This window comes from Corvus brachyrhynchos, unplaced genomic scaffold, assembly GCF_000691975.1.
Source record: "Corvus brachyrhynchos isolate BGI_N302 unplaced genomic scaffold, ASM69197v1 scaffold221, whole genome shotgun sequence".
Classification (NCBI taxonomy): domain Eukaryota; kingdom Metazoa; phylum Chordata; class Aves; order Passeriformes; family Corvidae; genus Corvus; species Corvus brachyrhynchos.
Window position 1 is genome coordinate 3,568,103 of NW_008236622.1, and position 17,840 is coordinate 3,585,942.

The window sequence follows — 17,840 nt, forward strand, 5'->3', positions numbered from 1 at the left end:
TGTTTTGAATTATCCATAATAGGGAGGGAGAGGAGGAATGAAAATGGTGTCTGAAGGCAGCATTTGTCCTATTTTCTATGATTCTATGAGAATTTTGGCAAAAATTTAGACCAGGATACTGAATAAAGCTTGCCACTTACTAAGATGAGAATCTGCCCCCTCTTTGGGTCTTTGTTCATGAAAGAGACCCTCCTTACATATCTATGAATTTTGCTACTAACTAGAGATTACTTTAAGAAGCAAAATCATACTGCAGAATCTACACTTTATATTTTAGGCCTTTTTCCTGGCATCTTTATTCATGCCCATTGCAAATTTATTCATTGTACGTTCATTCATCTAATGCTTTTTTTATGTAATAAGGAAATCAAGCTTTTGATTAATAATAATAATTAATAATAATAATAATAATAATAATTTTTAATAACTACATGAGCACTCTTCCAGTGCATGGTATTATATCATAGACTACACTACATCTGTAATTTCAACTACTGCTAAGACTCGTGATTGTGTCGCACACTAACTAATGAAAAAGGTGCTGTTTTCAAGTGGATTAACTAATTCTTTCTTATCTCATAATACAAATGACTCAGTGGCTGTTAACAGGCTGTGTAGCTTTTCTCTGCTTCTGCTTTCTATGTTTGCCTAATCAGCCCATAATACCTGCCTGTGGCTTGGGAATACTGTAAAGATGGAGTACCTTAATGCTTCTACAGTGCTTTGACATTGTACAGCATTAAAGCTAAAACATGTCATCATTCTAGCTACTGTTACACAATTATCACCTCTTTGATGAAAAGTGGCTTTGCTGCAAGGATCCAAAGGAGCTGGGAGATAGTCGATACTCCTGTATTTCTTTTAATAATCAGAGTGTGGGTATTGACATTGGTGCTTCTGGCCTCTGCCACCAGCCTCCATCCTTACACCCTGTGGTTTATCACAGGGGCAGGGAATTCTCTCAGAACATTGTGCTTCCAGTATTTTCTTGGTAATTTTCACCTGGGGAACAGATGCCTTTAAAATCAGTGTCTTAACATATATCAGTTTGCACAGTATATTTAAATTAGCAAGCATCTGCCCACGGTCTATAGTTGCCTCATTGTTAATTTTTACTGGGAAGTGTTTCATAGCTATTTTTGTTTCCTCTTCATGTGATTTAGGTTACCATGGCCTTTACTGTGAGGAAGAATATAATGAATGCCTGTCTGCACCCTGCCAGAACGGAGCCACCTGCAGAGACCTCGTCAACAGCTACGAGTGTGTGTGCCTTGCTGAATACGAAGGTAGGCTGGGGTTTGCTGTTGTTCTCTGTATTTTTTATGGTAGGTTCTGTTACAAACAGAGAGATACCATATCCTCCACTGAGCAGAAATATATCCCTCATGTAAAATTAGCAGAGACAAACTTCAGTATTGATCCTGATCCCATACTCTTTATTCAAATGAATAGTTCAGATTTAGCTTCTCTGTGAGGAGTGCATGTCCTTGTCTGGGCACAAATGGATTCTCTCTGTTCTTCTCAGGTGTAGTTTCTTCTGCTGTTTTTAGGCTATATTAGAAAGTGATGCATTTTTAAAAGGAAACATAACTGTTCAATAGACTTTTCATCAGTTGTTGGAGCCTTTACATGGAGAGCTTTCAAGTTATTTTTTATTAATTTTCTCCAGTGAAGTGAGCTAAAAAAATAATAACAAAAGATTAGTATTTGAAATAGATTAGCACAAAGGAGTAGTAGTGTTCATTTAGAAGACGGTAAAGCCCAGAGAGAGTAATAGGTCTGTGACTGCTTTTCCATGTTAACTGCAGCTATTCTGAGATCTCTGTTCAAATGGAATCCATCTTTGGCATTTCTTAAGTAATTTATAAAGTAGATGAGAAGAGTGTCTGTTTGGCTATACAAAATCCTTTCTCTCACAGTAGATTTCAGCTGTAAACAAATTAACACGTATCAGTGGTCTGTGACAAGTCCTTCTGGGGAGGGCTAAAATGATACTTTTTTAGTGTATTCTGTGTTGAATCATGCTGTGAGAACATTTTGAACGTAATTTTATATGCTATTAGGATTAAAAATAAATAAATATTTTAAACAGAATTACTATGTTTTAAGGAACATTGCTCCAGCATTTTCTCATTAAGCATATCAATCCATATCTGGTAAGTAATGCTCTCTTAACAGCTGCTTGAGGCTAAATATGTATTTCACACTGGTGATTGCACTACTCTTTGACAACAGATACAGAATTCTTCATTTTAGAGGCCTGGTAAGGAAATGACCCTCAGCGTTTCATGACAGTTTAAGCATCACTTAACCATAATGTTCACCATAATGTTCATCTTCTCTTCTCCTTGGACCTGTCGGTGCAGGTGGAAGCACTGTGTGCACAGCACATTGTGCTGTAAATGAAAGCAAGGCACCTGGGCCTGTAAGCAGCTTTTGCTGATTACTGAGCTCCCATCATTCCAGTACTTGAGGTGTTCAGTGGCACCAGTGAATAGACCCGAGGTACCCATCTCAAGATATGATGTGGCCATCAGAGGCCTCAGTCTTGGCACCACCCCAGTGGTGCCCATCTGCAGTGCCCCTTCTGCCTCCACACCCCCTGGCTGGCAGACAGATGAGCTCTCAGGGATGGGCAGGACTGGAGCTTGTGCCAGCAGGTCCCCATGGGCTGCTGCCTCTGCGGGTCCTCACCTGCAGGATGCTCAACGAGAGTGCTCTGCCTTTTTGCTGCTAACACTGCAAATGTCAGCAAAATGATTTTGGCAGGTCTGTAGTGAGTATGTGTCTGTATGTATACATATAAAATATATATAAAAATAAGTTTTATCTGAACAGTAGACCTCAAGAAAAGGATGCATGTAGCCGTAGCATTAGAGTCTCTCTCCCCATCCCTATATGCTGTGGGAATACGCTGTGTTACATGTTTTGTATGCCAGGTACAGCTTGCACTGTCTTCTGCAAGGCAAACCTGCTGGATTAGCAAGCCTACACTGGGCATGAAAGAGTGAAGGTAGTGCATGAAGTAGAGCCATCCAATTATTTATTTTTAACTATACATTTGAATATTTTTTTTTAATTACTTCAGTAATACTCCTCACTTTACAGCAATAGGTAATGAGAGGCATCAGAATCCTTATGTATGTTATTAAATAAGTTATTACATAAAATTCCTAGTCAAGACAATTATTGTTTACATGTTACTGAAGAATTTTAGATAACCGATCAGTTTATGCTTCATTATATGGTTTTTGATAGACATCCAATAGTTCTTCTAAGCAGACAGTACCTTAATGCTTCTACAATGCTTTGACATTGTACAGCATTAAAGCTAAAAAATGTTATCATTCTAGCTACTGTTACACAATTATCACCTCTTTGATGAAAAGTGGCTTTGCTGCAAGGATCCAAAGGAGCTGGGAGATAGTCGATACTCCTGTATTTCTTTTAATAATCAGAGTGTGGGTACTTCTCCTAGCCCATGGCCTGTGGGAAGAGCAGAGAGGAGGCATGTGTGTAAAAAGTTTAGCCAGCATGAAACACATGGCTTTAGTGTTATGGCATCACTAGCCCAGAAGTACAGGTTTGGAGTCTGCACACTCATCCAGGTGAAGTCAAGTTATCACATGTACTGATTCCATGCTGCCAGTATCAGTCATGTCAATGGCAATTACTGATTTTTCCTTTTACAGGAAGGCACTGTGAATTATACAAAGATCCTTGTGTTAACATCAACTGCCAGAACGGTGGCACTTGTGACAGCGAAGGTCTAAATGCTACGTGTATTTGTGCACCTGGATATGCAGGCAAGTGATTTGTGTGTTACACAGAATGTCCAGTTGTCATTGTTCACCGTGTCTAGAGGAAAACAAATGCCAAGTACGACTGTGTCTCTTCAAGGAAGGAATTAATCAGTCTAGTGAGAATGAAACATTTTTGATATTACTTACGTCTGCTTTGAACGTTGTAGCAAAAAAAAGCCTGTTACTAAAGAGACTTCACTAAGCTAACAGCTGTTTAGCATGGCTTATGACCTTACTTTAGACTAGATTGCATTTTAAAAATAGCATTTTGAAGATTTCCAGGTAACCCAATATACTAATTGGACACCGTTGAAACTAGAAAATGTTTTAACAGTGACCTTAGTCAAGAAACAGCTTATTCCATTATCTTAATATGCAATTCCTAAAAGCACTAAAGTACTTGTTAAGAATCAATTTACACTTTCAGAGGCTGGTAAAGAACCCATTTAATACTTTGGCCTCGTACTTAGACTGATGTGATGGGTGAAATCCAAATGTCTGATGTCAAGAAAATTTGCAACCTGATGTTCTCTTAGTCATGTAAGGTAATATCCAGTGTGAGAGTAATAGGTAAACCCATCCATAGCTAGGTTATAGATCAAATTGTACTTTTTGATCTGTGCTAATTAAAGGGCATTCTTTGGAAAAGGATTAGCTTTCTATTGTACAGTGTCAGTTCCTCAGGCACCAATTATCTACATTATTGTATAGTATATCAGAATATCCATGATCATCTGTTATAGCACATTTTCTTGGGATGGAAATTATATTTAGAGAAATGAGACAGAGTCTGAGTGAGGTTAGTCAAGTCCCTTAGTTCTCAGGCTTTGTTTTCACCTGGTTGAATGAGGGTAATACCTCCTTCTTGGAATACTTCTGATGTTCTGAGAATAAAGATGTATTGCACTCTAAGGTGTTTTGCAGCAAGAGAGAAGTTAAATGACTGAGGAGGTACTTGCTATGTCAGGCACTTGCCATGCATAACTTTTTTTTTTCCTGTATGTAAGGTGAAGAATGTGAAATTGATGTAAATGACTGTGACAGCAACCCATGTCACCATGCTGGAACTTGCATAGATCAGCCTGGTGGTTACACCTGCCATTGTCCTCATGGATGGGTCGGTGCAAACTGTGAAATACGTAAGTTTTGTAGTTCTCTAAACATTTCTAAAAATGATAAGGTATATTAAAGAAATCTCTCTTTATCTCTAAATACCTATCTGCACAAATACTCTGAATGATATGTAAATTACTAAAATCATGTTAAATTCATTTTATTTTTGGCCATAGCATTTCAAAAGTTGTTGTGAAAGTTAAAAACTTCTGTTTCTGGGCACCCTACTTTGAGATGTGTCGGACTAGATTGTCAGGGTTGCTGTCTCAGAGCTGGGCACTCAGTTTGCCTTTTAATTGTGCTCATGCTTCGGAGCCTCCCTTCACACTTTGGGTCAAGTGTATTCCACAGTACTGTAAGCATGGTCCTAACAGGCTTGTATTGGCTTCTGAGCACCTGAAGCTCTAGTGATGTTTCAGCAAAACAACTTGGAACTTGCTTACCTAAGGAAACTGGTTCTGTGTAATTGTGCCGTGACTTGTGTGTGCATGCATTTACCAACTTTTTCAGGAATAACTTTTCCAGCCATAGGCTAATTTCCACCAAATTTTGTAGAGAGAAGAAGGGCTCCAAGACGAAATATTTCCAAAGCATTCAGTAAGACTTAAGAGATGTTCCACTGGTTGGAAGGAACAGCTTCACTGTGATCTTGTTTCTTAGTTCAGAGAGAAGTTTCGCTGTAAGGGCATCCTTGTGGCACACTGGAGAGTCCAGGAGAGGCAGAAAGTATGAAGCCCAACTGTAGAAGAGTTAAAATGGTGATTAGGCTTCATTAGTTCTGCTGTTCACAGACCTGCTTTGTACTTCCCTGATGTTTTGTTATTGAGCTAGAGATGTTGTCTTTTCTAGGGAATTCAACAGTGTGTTTAACTGCTTGAATGCTCGGGTACTGTGGTCATAGATCCCTTCAAGTCATAATACAGGTACACAGGTTTGTTAGCACAGTTAAGGTTGCAGGGATGGGTGATAGATTGCTAAAACAAACACGAAGGCTGGATTAAAAAATGTTTTCTGTATCTCATGTACATAAGGAGCATGTGAACCTTCTTTTTTTTACTCTCTTTTACTTAAACTTTAAACATATTGACAATTTTTTAAAATGGATTCTGCTCTTGATGTTCTTGATGTTAGTCCTTACTTTAACGCAGTACATTCAGTTTCAGTCCTTTCTGCTGTAAGCAAAGACTGCAGAAGACTATTGCCAGCTAGCCCAGAGATGGTGACAGCCTTGCCTTTTTTGTTGTCTCTCTGAATGGCACACATGCTTCCCTGGGTGGTGCAGAGCCACTGGACACTGGGAGCACAACACTGTGTGCTGTCTGTGTGCCATATTGCTGATGCTAAAATATGCTCAGATGAGCTTCTGCTGACAAGGCTGATGTTGGTGACAACTGCAACATGCATGTCCAAGTTGATCAGCAAGGCAGTATAATTCTGCCTGCCTTTGCTATTAAGTAGTTGGCTGGCAGATGGGTTTAGTTCTTGGAGAAAGAAATAATCATCCTGGAAATGCACTTCCTGGAGTTACTTCACCCTTGGTGAAGTAACAATTACATTTCTGTTATGTTATGGAATGCCAAAGGGATACAAAGGCTTGCATGCTTTCTGAGCCTGCAGATGTGCTATAGGAATTCAGTGGTGCATGTTCTGGGGTGCTCTGGCTGTCATGCTCTAGTCACTCACAGTTTAGCTGTTTGCATGACAGATACACAGTGAAGTGCATGTAGACATATGGGAAAAGGAGAGAAGCAGAAAAGAGGGTGGAAGGAGCCTCTTCTACTGTCCAGCTACTCGATTATTTCTTCTTTCCCCTGTTAGGGGGTTGTGGATACAAAATGCTGCTAGCAAGGATTTTCTTGCTATTTTCTAAGTCCGTGAGAGACTTTACTCTCTCACAGGAGAGGTAGCAGAGTTCTGTAAACAATGAAATGCCTGCAACCTTGAGAAGTCTTGTTTATGGTACAGTAGAAAAATATTTTGACAATGGATGTTTTAGGATTTTAGCCAATCACCCCCAAGGGGTGGCTGATCCTTGTCCAATTAGACTATGAAGGAAAATGTCTATAAAAGAGTTTGTAAAATAATTAAATAAATCAATCTTGCTGCACAATTCCTGCCTGCTGGATCTTCTCTCCTCCTCCTCCCTATGGCTGTGGGACATGGTAATATACCCTAGGGCATTTTAATAGGGGGGATGCAAGTTCTTTTATGTTTGACTGCTAAGACAGAAAGCAGGGAATTACCTGAGTGTTAACTGGCATTAGTAACACTGCAAGGCTGATTCTGAACCAGAAATATTCAACCTTGCCTTGTTCGTGGCAGTTGTTTTCGACTGAAGAGGTTGAAATTACTGAGTTTTTTATCCAACCCATGACAATAGCTAAAAGAGTGCACGTATGTAATAATAACGATAATAGAGGAGATACAAAAATGCAGTGTAAAAAATTCTGATTTGGATTGGTCTTGAATGAAAACCTTCTTATAGCCACAAAAAATACATTTTAAAGAACAATTACGTTTAAAATTTGAGGGTCACCAGTCTTTTTTTCAATAAGCTTCACTTCAGCAAATGTCTGATGTTCCCTTGCTATTCAAGTCACTTTGCCACTGCATCAAAGTAAAAGTGTGTTTTGTATGGGACACCATGCTGCCCCAAAACAGATATCCATGGACATGCAGCCTCTCTAACCAATGGAGTGCCTTATGTGCAAAGCTGTGGAAGCTTACGTAAAGAACTCGGGTTTTAACGTTTATAAAGGATTATGCAAACAGAGAGGGATTGAGTTTTGAAGAAATCACTTTGCAGAAAGAATTTAAAAGTATTTTGATCTGCAGATTTTTCTTCTACAGACCTATGTAGCCATGTGAAGATCTTTGTACTCGCTGTCTTTCCCTGAGCTGTGAATTGAAAAACTGATGGGAACTTAATTCTAATCATATCTAGAAACGCCAAATCCAGCTCTTTTATGAACAGTTGCAGCACTTCTGATCTCACTGGAGTTGAGACAATGGTGCAGTGGATTTCTTTGACGTCTAAAGTTTGAATCTATTAGTAAATCTGCTTCTGTTCATCTTTCCAGTTCTCCTGGAATATTTATGATATTCTTTCAGCAGTTTGTACATAGTGGTTAATAATGTGATGGAAATGACATTTAAACACTGCATACTGACTTTGTATTGGACCATCCCCCTGAATGCTAGAAAAAGACACAAAACCAGGCTTCTCAAGAAGCTGGTGTTTGGGAGTCATTTGACTAAATAGATCACATTTTATCCTTTGTGATTTTCTGTTACTGGCCATGAAGGAGGCTATTGGTACTTAATCTTTTTTTGTAGATCCACCTTATTTATAGTTCCCCATTTTTTCACCAGCCGGTTTAGCTGCTTGAATTCACTACCTTAACAGGATTTCAGGGTTATTTTCTTGTCAGACTGTTCTTTTTAATTTCTAAGTGCTGTATATACAACAAACTAGACAAGATGTACATTGCCTGGATGAACTGTGATATTTATTATATCATCTTATAGTCCTTACCAGTATTAGCAATTCCAATTAAATAGGATTAAATTGGTCTTAATTATAAAGAGGATATTCTTCCTTTCAAAATGAAATGCATTAACTAAGAAGTTAATGGAGCATTCACTGTAAAAATGCTTACAAATGTCTCATATGAATTCTCTAATGCCTGCTAGTTATTTGTTAATACCTTTACCACTTTTTAAATTGTTAATGTAGCTACTGAGGTATGCCAAACCATGTGGTTACTTGAAAACTGACATTATGAAGAATTTCTGCTACAGGCTGTGCTGTGCATTGAAATCTTACTCTTAATTAATTTTATGAACATTAATATACCAACTGAAAATACTGTGATTTCGAGCTGTCATATACTGTTTCTGATCTTTGGAGTATAAGCTGTTAATCTTTGTATTTGGATATGGCCAGGAAAAAAGGAAGAAATTTTTCTCATCTTTGTCATCCAGAGATGGAAGACATGGAATCTAAATAAGAACTGTCTTGCCATATATCTGCACACATTAGATCTGAATTCAGCCTAGTCTGACAGCCTGACAGAAACCACTGCGTGTGACAAATGTGCTTCAAAACAAAAATAGAAGCCCATCCCAAACTGCACAGAGCACAGCTGTATTCCTTCCTTTGTATCCTGACTGGGCAAACTGCAGTAACAGCACTTTAGAAATATTAAATCACTGAATGATTCAGGCTGATCAAAACTTTATTGACCTCTGAAGAAGGTTAAGAGAAACAAACAGCCAGTCCTTAAACTCAGCTCACATTTGTGGACAAAGTCTGAGCACCCTGAGCTGAGAGGTGGTCTGGGACAACCTTCACTATTGTGAGAAAGAGCAGCCATTTCTCCAAACTCTGCCCAGCTGAATCCCACATGTTACAGCTTCAGGCTTTCTCACCACCTCCTTCTAAAATGGATTTCATGTATTTCCTGTCCTTGTACATGCCCTGTATTTCTACCATAGATGGAGATTTTTTCCACAGATGCCACTAAACTGGTGATTTCAACTCAGGTGCTTGAATTATCTGCCATCATCAGCAGCCTTGAGAGGTGGCTTCTGAGAGTGTCTTAACCTCCCAAAGCATATGCTTGGTAGCCCTGTTGCCAGACTGTTGGTGATTAAGTAAAGGGAGTTTCTAAATCAGTGCAAAGAAGAAGTACATTTGAAAAAGGAACAGGCACTTACTAGAAATAATTTTTGCAGAGTGTTACATTTCCATAGTCAGTATGATTCAAGTCTGTTCCTGTTTTGAAATAATAGATGAGACCATAGGCTTAAAAGACTGCCAAAAAGCAACCCTGGAGGGAAGTACAGGTTAATTAGAAATATCAATTAGAAATATTCTGACCCATTCTAGAGAGAAACAAATCTGAGGACATAGGCAATTGATAGAAAATCTGTTTGGCATAGATAGACTATGGTTTGGGGATCAAGAATATTTATACAGAAGATCTGGAATACATAAATACAAGAAGCCTTTGCAACATTGGCTTTACTTTAAGGTCTGCTTTAAGAATCTCAGGGAAATTATGCTTCGGAAAAGACTCTAGTGGGCTTACTACTGTAGGACCTTATGAGGTGTCCTTTTTGTCCTTGAAATGCTGAAGTCTCTGCAGGCTGGTGTGGATAGGCATAAGAAAGTCTGTGTCTCAAATTAAAAACCAAGTGTGTTTAATACATGTTAAATAACACATTTTAGTGGAAGGCTTCACTATTAGAACAAACTGCACAGAGGATTGGTGGGTTACTAGAAGCTTTTGCATAAAACCTGCCTGCCTTTAGAGAGCCTATAGCATAAAATAACATAATGCAAGAATAATTTTATGATTTTGTGTTACTTGGGTTATACAGGAGATCAGACTGGATAGGTGTTCCCATATGACCTTAAAAATCAACAGAAAAAAATGGGTGAAGGTTCAACATAGTGCTATTCAAATTTGTGGCATGTTAGGCATGGCGGTGTATTGGTAACAGAGCCTGGGAAGGTTCAAATTACCTATCTCCATAGCTTCAAAAGTCAGAAATTTTGAAAAGGAATATAATAAAATAGTTCTATTTAGCAGGACGGATATAAATTATTAATTAATGATAGCCTTTTATTTCTTCTTGGCAGATCTGCAGTGGAAGTCTGGGCACATGGCAGAGAGTCTAACAAATATGCCTCGTCACTCCCTCTACATCATCATCGGGGCCCTGTGTGTGGCCTTTGTCCTGATGCTGATCATCCTGATCGTGGGGATCTGCCGCATCAGCCGCATCGAGTACCAGGGCTCTTCCAGGCCAGCCTACGAAGAGTTTTACAACTGTAGGAGCATTGACAGTGAATTCAGTAGTGCTATTGCTTCCATCCGACATGCCAGGTTTGTGCTGGGGATGGGGATTTCCTAGGAATCTGTTCTGATGTGTAGTTTCAGTTCATGCACAGTGCACCTAAGTGCTGTTGGCAGAGTGAATGGGCTGCTTTGCTGGGAAAACACAGGATTACCAGCGCTGCTCACTGTTCTCATCTGAAGTGTGATAGTACAGCAAAACTCCTTGAAAACAGTGGGAGTTATTCTGACTTTATTTGGTGTAACTGGTGAAGTGGGACATATGCAGAGTTCTTAGCCTGTCAGATCTTCTGTTTGGGATGTAAAGATTCTTTAACTGCTACACACAAGTAATATGATCAGATAGCAAAGGCACATTGATTTTTGTGACTAATTTACCAGATTATTCAGAGAGAATCTCTTCACATCGCTCATTTTTGTGCTCCAATTTGCCTTTCTTACTTGCTTTCCTAGAGACAGTAATTTTTTCACTTTGAAATTTAATAGAGCCCTTGCATTGAGTATCAGAATAATATAAGAGTAGAAGTGGAAGCGATTTGAGAGCTCAAGTGTAAGCCATGGCACTCATACAGCATTAAATATACCTAGCTCTCTGCCAACACTTGTGTTTAAAAACTTCCAAAGGAGTTGAGTAGAGTTAGAAAGGGCTTCCCTAAAATCGAGCCTGGATTTTCTTTGCTATGGACTAGGCTGCTTCTTTCTTACTGCTCGTCAGGCTGTTCATATCACTTGTATATCAGATGCTGAGCCCTCCCCCGCTACTTTTTTATGATAAAAACAAACAAAGCAAAACAACTGTTTTCTTTCCTAGATTTAACTAACCCATTCTTTCAGTATCTCCTCCCAGATCATGTCAGCTTCTTTATTGTCTTCCTGGGACGCACTCCAGATTGTCTTTCTCTTTTTTTTTTTTTTGAAGAGGGGCCCCTAAAGCTGGAAGTAGTCCTCTATCTGAAGATTTATGTGCACCAAATAAACTGAGTAATCACCTCCTGCATCTTATTTATGGCATTCCTTTTTTTTTCTTTCTAGTGAAAAATGACATACTTTTGTGACCTGCTAGACCTTTTCCTCTTTCCAAGATACTCTGTGTCATTTTGTTCCCTAGTCAGTACGGTTTCTTCTGTGTTTGACATCTCTCTTAATAGGGTAGAACTTTCATTTTTAGTGTTCCTTTTTCCCAATTCTTCAATTTGTCAAGAACACTTCAAATTCCAACAGTGTTCATGTGTGTTATCATTAAAATGCTCTTAAAACAACTGAGGGAGACATGTTTCTGTGCACTGACATGGAGAAATGTGTGCATATTGGTTGGTGATTGCTGGTAATTCATTTTCTGAATGCTCCAGTTCTGTTTCAGTGAAAATGAAATAGGTTAAATTGTACCACTGCTGAAGTCATCGAAATTATCTGAAACGGGTGAGGCGTTCCCACAGGCTCAGTTAATCACAGCACAGCTTGGGTAGTAGCCCTTCAAAGTGTTCCAGCTTCAAAAAAGTTCTTAGACTGGGATAGATTAATGATGATTTGTCAAATGCATATTATCTAGTTAGAAATTGCATTATTGTCCATTAAGGGTTTCCCTATCTTGGAAAAGGTATTTCTACTTAATGCAAATGAAAAGAAATGTTTTCATTCCAAATACTTTTCGGTGCCTCCAAGAATATGATGCCTCATAAAAATCCAAGATAGAGCTGCCAGGTCAGGTAATTCATGGAGTTTTATTGTGGAGATTGTTGTGTATATTTTGGGTTCAGAAGGATATAAACCATTGTTTTGGTAATTTCAATCCAGAAAAAGTAGCACAACTTTTATAGTTATTTTTGCATAAATTCCTAAACCTACATATATAAAGGTTTGATTTTTCAGAATTACTGTATTTAAGAAATCTACTTTCAAATAACAGAAAGTTTGGCATTTTCAGAAAATAATTCCCTTTCACAGTTAGATACCAAAACTTGCTAGTAATTTTGGAAAATGGAGGCCTAGGGAAATGTTAGTAGAAAGGTAAGGTTTCTGGTAAAGTCAGCAGGTGTCCAGGGGGTGTGAATGCCTGTTGCCTATTCAGTAAATTATTTTTAAATTACTTGTTCATGTTTTTCAGCATTTTTTTTCCTAGATAATTATTTTTCTAATTGGATCTTTACTAATCAAGGTACTTCCTGTGAGACAAAACCAATGTGCTCAAGGATCATTACTAATAAATGTCTACTTCTAGTGAATGTTCCTAGGATTAGCAGATCAGAACTAGATACTTTTCTGAGCAGGTGAAGCACAGCTCTCTTCAGCATTCATTATGCAGACAGTAAAGAAACATTCCTTTTATGTTAAAGTTTATACATTTTAAAGCTGGAAGAGAACAGCGTAATGAAATACTTGACCACTGGCTATGGCAGCCATAAGACGTCATTGAAATGGAACCAAGATCTGTTATTGAAACAGAATCATTCACTTTAGAAAAGCATTCACACTGAGTTCATGAATGATCTGGTTCAGACTGTACTGCAGTTAGTTCTGTGTGTGCCCAGATATCAGTAGCCTTCATGCACTACTTACAGCGTAGTTCATTTAATTTTTATTTTCACGCACCGACCTGTCCTGTCTCTGTGTCAGTTGAAGAGTCCCGTTCAAGAGACTCTGATTAAGTTATCCTGTCACAGCAGGGTCACCTTCTCTCCACTGCACATTCTCCCCATTCCTGTGCTGGAGCTGGCTCTGTGGGACTGCAATGTCCCAGGCTTTCTGAATCAGATGAGCATCAGCACAAGTTCATTTGTTACCATTTCCTGGCATAGGTTTCAGTCAGCTGCCTCTTTGTAAAATGTAATCACATGTGCCTGTGCCTCTGGTTTCTACATCACTGGCCAATTGCTTAATATACATCCTCTGCCAGGGTTAATTTTCTGGGAGCTCTAGTATTACAGCTCAATTATTCTAAGCAAGGCGTAATGCCACTTGCACACCTGACCTTTTCTCTGAATAATGCAGAGGAAATAAATCTTCTCATTCTCCTCCTGTGAAAGCCAAAAGAATCCCTTCCTCCTCTCAATATGCTTTATACTTTTTTTAAACTTCTGGTCTCTTGTTTAAACTTTTTTTGTGGACTCCTTTGCCAGTTGCTGGTTTTGAACAGAGTAGCAACATGTGATTTCTTTCTTTTGTTTCTGGGGAAACTCTGAACTCCAGCCTGTCCACAGAAGTTGGAAGATACCATTTCCTCAGGGTTCAGCTGTCCAGGGTTCTCAAAAGTCTTCTCCTTGAGTGGAGTTGTTGAGGTTAATAACTCTCTATAGTTAGGCATTTCTTGAAATGTTGTTCTAAGGAAGTGGAGGAGCAAGACCATTCCAAATATGACAATGATTTGCAGTGTCTGTCACACACACACGGAGCTGCCTTTGCCAAGAATTCCTACAACGAATGTGTACTGTCCTCAGAATTGTCACGGAACCCTCAGTTTCTCTCAAGCTACACAGGTCTCTCTTGTTTAATGTTTCACTGCAAAATACATTTTCTGATTCTTATTTCATGTACTTTACTTTGTGATGATCCCTATGCCCCTGGTAAGTATTTCTGATGTACACATTGGAACAACACGATCATCACACATGAATGGATATGCCAAAGCTCAATGTAGAGCCTGAAGAACTTCCCCAGCGCTACTGCTACACTGTTTACCAACCCAAGCACATAATTGGTCACAGTATGGCATTGAAGCTAGCGTTAAAATGAGTATCCATCATGTCCCTGCAGTCTTTTTCCACACTCAGTGCTTCCCAGGATCGAGATTTCTCCATACAGTGTATACTCTTTGTTAGATGAATAATCTTGTGTTTGGTTGCCCTGGAAAAAATCTTTATTCACTTGCTTGTATGTGCTTTTGCTGTAATCAGGCAGTTAATTGATCCAGCACAGTCTGTAGCAGGGACCTGCATCTTTTCACTATTGATTAGCCCTTGAATCATTGCCTCTTGCAGATTGTATTGATAATTGCTTTGTGTGCTCCTTTATGTCATCAATTAGATAGCATAGCAGTGTTGTGCAGTCCTCCCAGATACACACCCATTGAACACAGCTCCCATTTAACACTTCTGTCTTTGACATAAACCTCTGAGATTGGTGAGATCGCTGCTGTTATGAGCAGGAACTGACTTCTGAACCACCTGATCAAAGCAATGTGGTTGAGCAGCTCAGTGGCTCAACCAGGCCATAAACAACTTGCACATGTGCTGTGCTCTTTTCTCAGCCTTTTCTAATTAGGGGCACATGTCAGCCCTGACCTACATGAGAAAATAGATTTTGTCCTGCTTCACTGTGTGCAACAAGCCATGTGCTCTCTACTGTCAGAAAGGGCAGATAGACTTTTACTTAAATCTCTGGAGAATGTTCACCATCATTTGTATCTCTGCAAAGCTCTATTTCCTTTAAACCCTTGAGAGTGATGGTGAGAAAGGGTGATTCAGAATTCAGTGCTGCTTCTGATGTAGTAAAATACCATAACTTGACTCCTTCGTTCTATTCTTGAAATTTTACCTCATTTGTAGAAAATCAGGTTTATCCATCGTGATGGTGATGAGCAAATGTGACCTGTCTGTATTTATTAAAATAATCTATAGAAGAAGACAGACATTCATGCATGGGAATGAATCTAGTGTGGCCTTATTCACAGCTAAAGTACTTTGAAAAATGAAATTTTCACCATATGTATCATATTGCTTTCAGCCATTTCATTTTTGTCAGCAATTCTAGATCACTGAAAACAGGCAAGAATGAAATTGGAAGTCATGAAGCTGCACAAAATCTTGGAAGAAAATCAAGTTAATTTTGATTTGGGCTAAATATTATCCTCAAAATCTGAATTTTCTGAATTTCACTTTCCAGTATGCACAACATAAATTAATATAGGCTTAATATAGTCCATAAGTGCATAAAAATCCTTAGTGTGGATGACTACGTAAATAATTCTGTTTCTGTGTTTTCTGTACTGTTTTCTCTGCATCAGGGCAATAAGAAAAAATACTTGACCATTTTTTGCCTAATTTTCCTGGGATTTCTTTTGTTATATAGAGTTTATATAAGCTCTCTGACTTTGTTTCTGATCACAGGCCATAACTCACTGCATTGTTGCTATGAACTCATTCATATTTCTGTTGGTCACCAAAAGTTTTCTTTTATTTCCAGATTTGGCAAGAAATCCCGACCTGCAATGTATGATGCAACCCCCATTGCTTATGAAGATTACAGCCCAGATGACAAACCTTTGGTTACACTGATTAAGACAAAAGATTTGTAATCTAGTGTATCTTTTTTGGATTATTTTTCAAAAGGATGGGCTACTAACCTAATTTAAATATTTTTAAGAAGAAAGCGTAAGTAATTTAAACCATTAGATGCTTCAGAATTTTCTGTAGAATATTTAAGAACCAATTTTCTGCAGCTTTTAGTTTGGAAAAATATTTTAAAACAGAATTTGTGAACTTCATGATTTACATTTTAATGTACCTTGAGCTCTATAAACTATAAGCTTATGATAGTGTGTGCTTTTTTCTTGGTAGACACTATTACTAAACCCAGATGAGTTTCTTGTGGTTGTTACAGAACAGAAAACAATAATTAATGAGGAGTTCTTTATGACATGTCAGTGCCAGCTTTCTCAGTAGAGGTAGGAAAAATGTGAAGCATAATATGATATATAATATATCCATTAATTAAAAAAGTCTAAAATGTTTGTGTTGTGAAAAAGAAACTAGTAAAAATTATTATTCCTAATCTGAATGAATTAGCTTTTGCCTTATTCCATGCATGGATAGATAACCTCTTTCTCCATTATTTCCTGAAAGTTGCTAACACATACTCTTGAGTTGATGTTTGACATTTTTTAATAGTTATTCAAGCTAGGCCTTGTATAATAATTAAAGTGCCTCTTGAGGCAAAGTAAGGGCATGATCCTTTAAACATTGAAATCAATGAGAGAACTTCCATTGACTTCACTGGGTATGGGATTGGATCCTACAATTGGACTGAATCTATATTTTTCTTTAAAGGTTGAAGTTTTTTATATTGTGAGTAAATTAAGCATATGGTTTGAGTTGTTTGTTTCCTAAAGGTTGTTGATGTACAGTATTGTTTCATGAAATATTGTGTATTTCTCATAGTGCTTCTTATTTAGGATCAGTATGGGGTTTTTGTGGCTGTATTTGATCGCTTATGGGCGTCTTAAATTCTTGCTTATTTCAGAAAATACAGAATAAACGTTAACCAGTGAAGATTGCAGCTGTTCCTGTGTTTTTCTTCATTTCAAACTGAAGTGTTGTCTATAAATTTGAAAGGACATGAGCATATGATGCACTATAAATAATGCCAAAAGATGATATTCCAGCTGTTAATCTGAAAAGGGTAAAATGATTTGTATTATCAAGGTAATCTCTCAAAAGTGAGACCAGTGCAGCTCCAGGGTAAAGGCATAGCCCCGGATGGTGGATATGCAGGTTAGTAACACCATTCTGCATTTGAATTACAGAAATGCCAAATGCTCCTCAGAAATCCAGAATACCTTTCCTGACGTCCTGTATCTGCTAGCATGGGCTTTCAACGATGGTGGTCCAAGAAAATAATTATTAAAAAGAGAACTGAGGATCTCAGTTCATTCATTCTTCAGGCATGGAAGGCCTGAACAACAGAGGTTGTAAATTTGCACCTGGTGGTTGTCAGATGAGGTTTTTTCATTGGCACAGTTTTTTGCTGTACCAGTACATTGAAACTTTTGTTTACTATGACTTCTAGGAAAGTTTTGAGAACCCTTAAGAAAGAAAAGTCAAGAGCAAGCTATACCATGTACCATTTTTGGGAACTTAAACAGAAAAGAGGCATTGTTGTAATTGATTTGTTAATCAGAGGAAGGGAAATACTCATTCTTCAGAATTTTTGGCCTTTTCAGTTGGTAAAATATTGGCTTGCAAATCTATATAAAGTAGGGAAACAAGCAACTCTTGTTGTTCTAGGGAACATACATATTCATGGTCTATATTTTGCAACAGAGATGCTGCAATGAGCAGCAGCCTTT

General features: G+C 38.2%; 1 protein-coding gene across 1 annotated transcript in view; it reads left to right on the forward strand.

Annotated features, from left to right (window-relative positions):
* The window catches only part of DNER (delta/notch like EGF repeat containing), a gene marked incomplete at its 5' end in the record, with an annotated part of 68,665 nt that extends 51,615 nt beyond the window's left edge, over positions 1 to 17,050 (forward strand). The window contains 5 exons of the mRNA XM_008644201.1: positions 1,164 to 1,286; positions 3,693 to 3,806; positions 4,811 to 4,942; positions 10,564 to 10,810; positions 15,959 to 17,050. Coding sequence (XP_008642423.1) covers positions 1,164 to 1,286; positions 3,693 to 3,806; positions 4,811 to 4,942; positions 10,564 to 10,810; positions 15,959 to 16,070 — 728 coding nt within the window. The remainder of the gene's footprint in view (positions 1 to 1,163; positions 1,287 to 3,692; positions 3,807 to 4,810; positions 4,943 to 10,563; positions 10,811 to 15,958) is intronic.
* Positions 17,051 to 17,840: the final 790 nt, after the last annotated feature.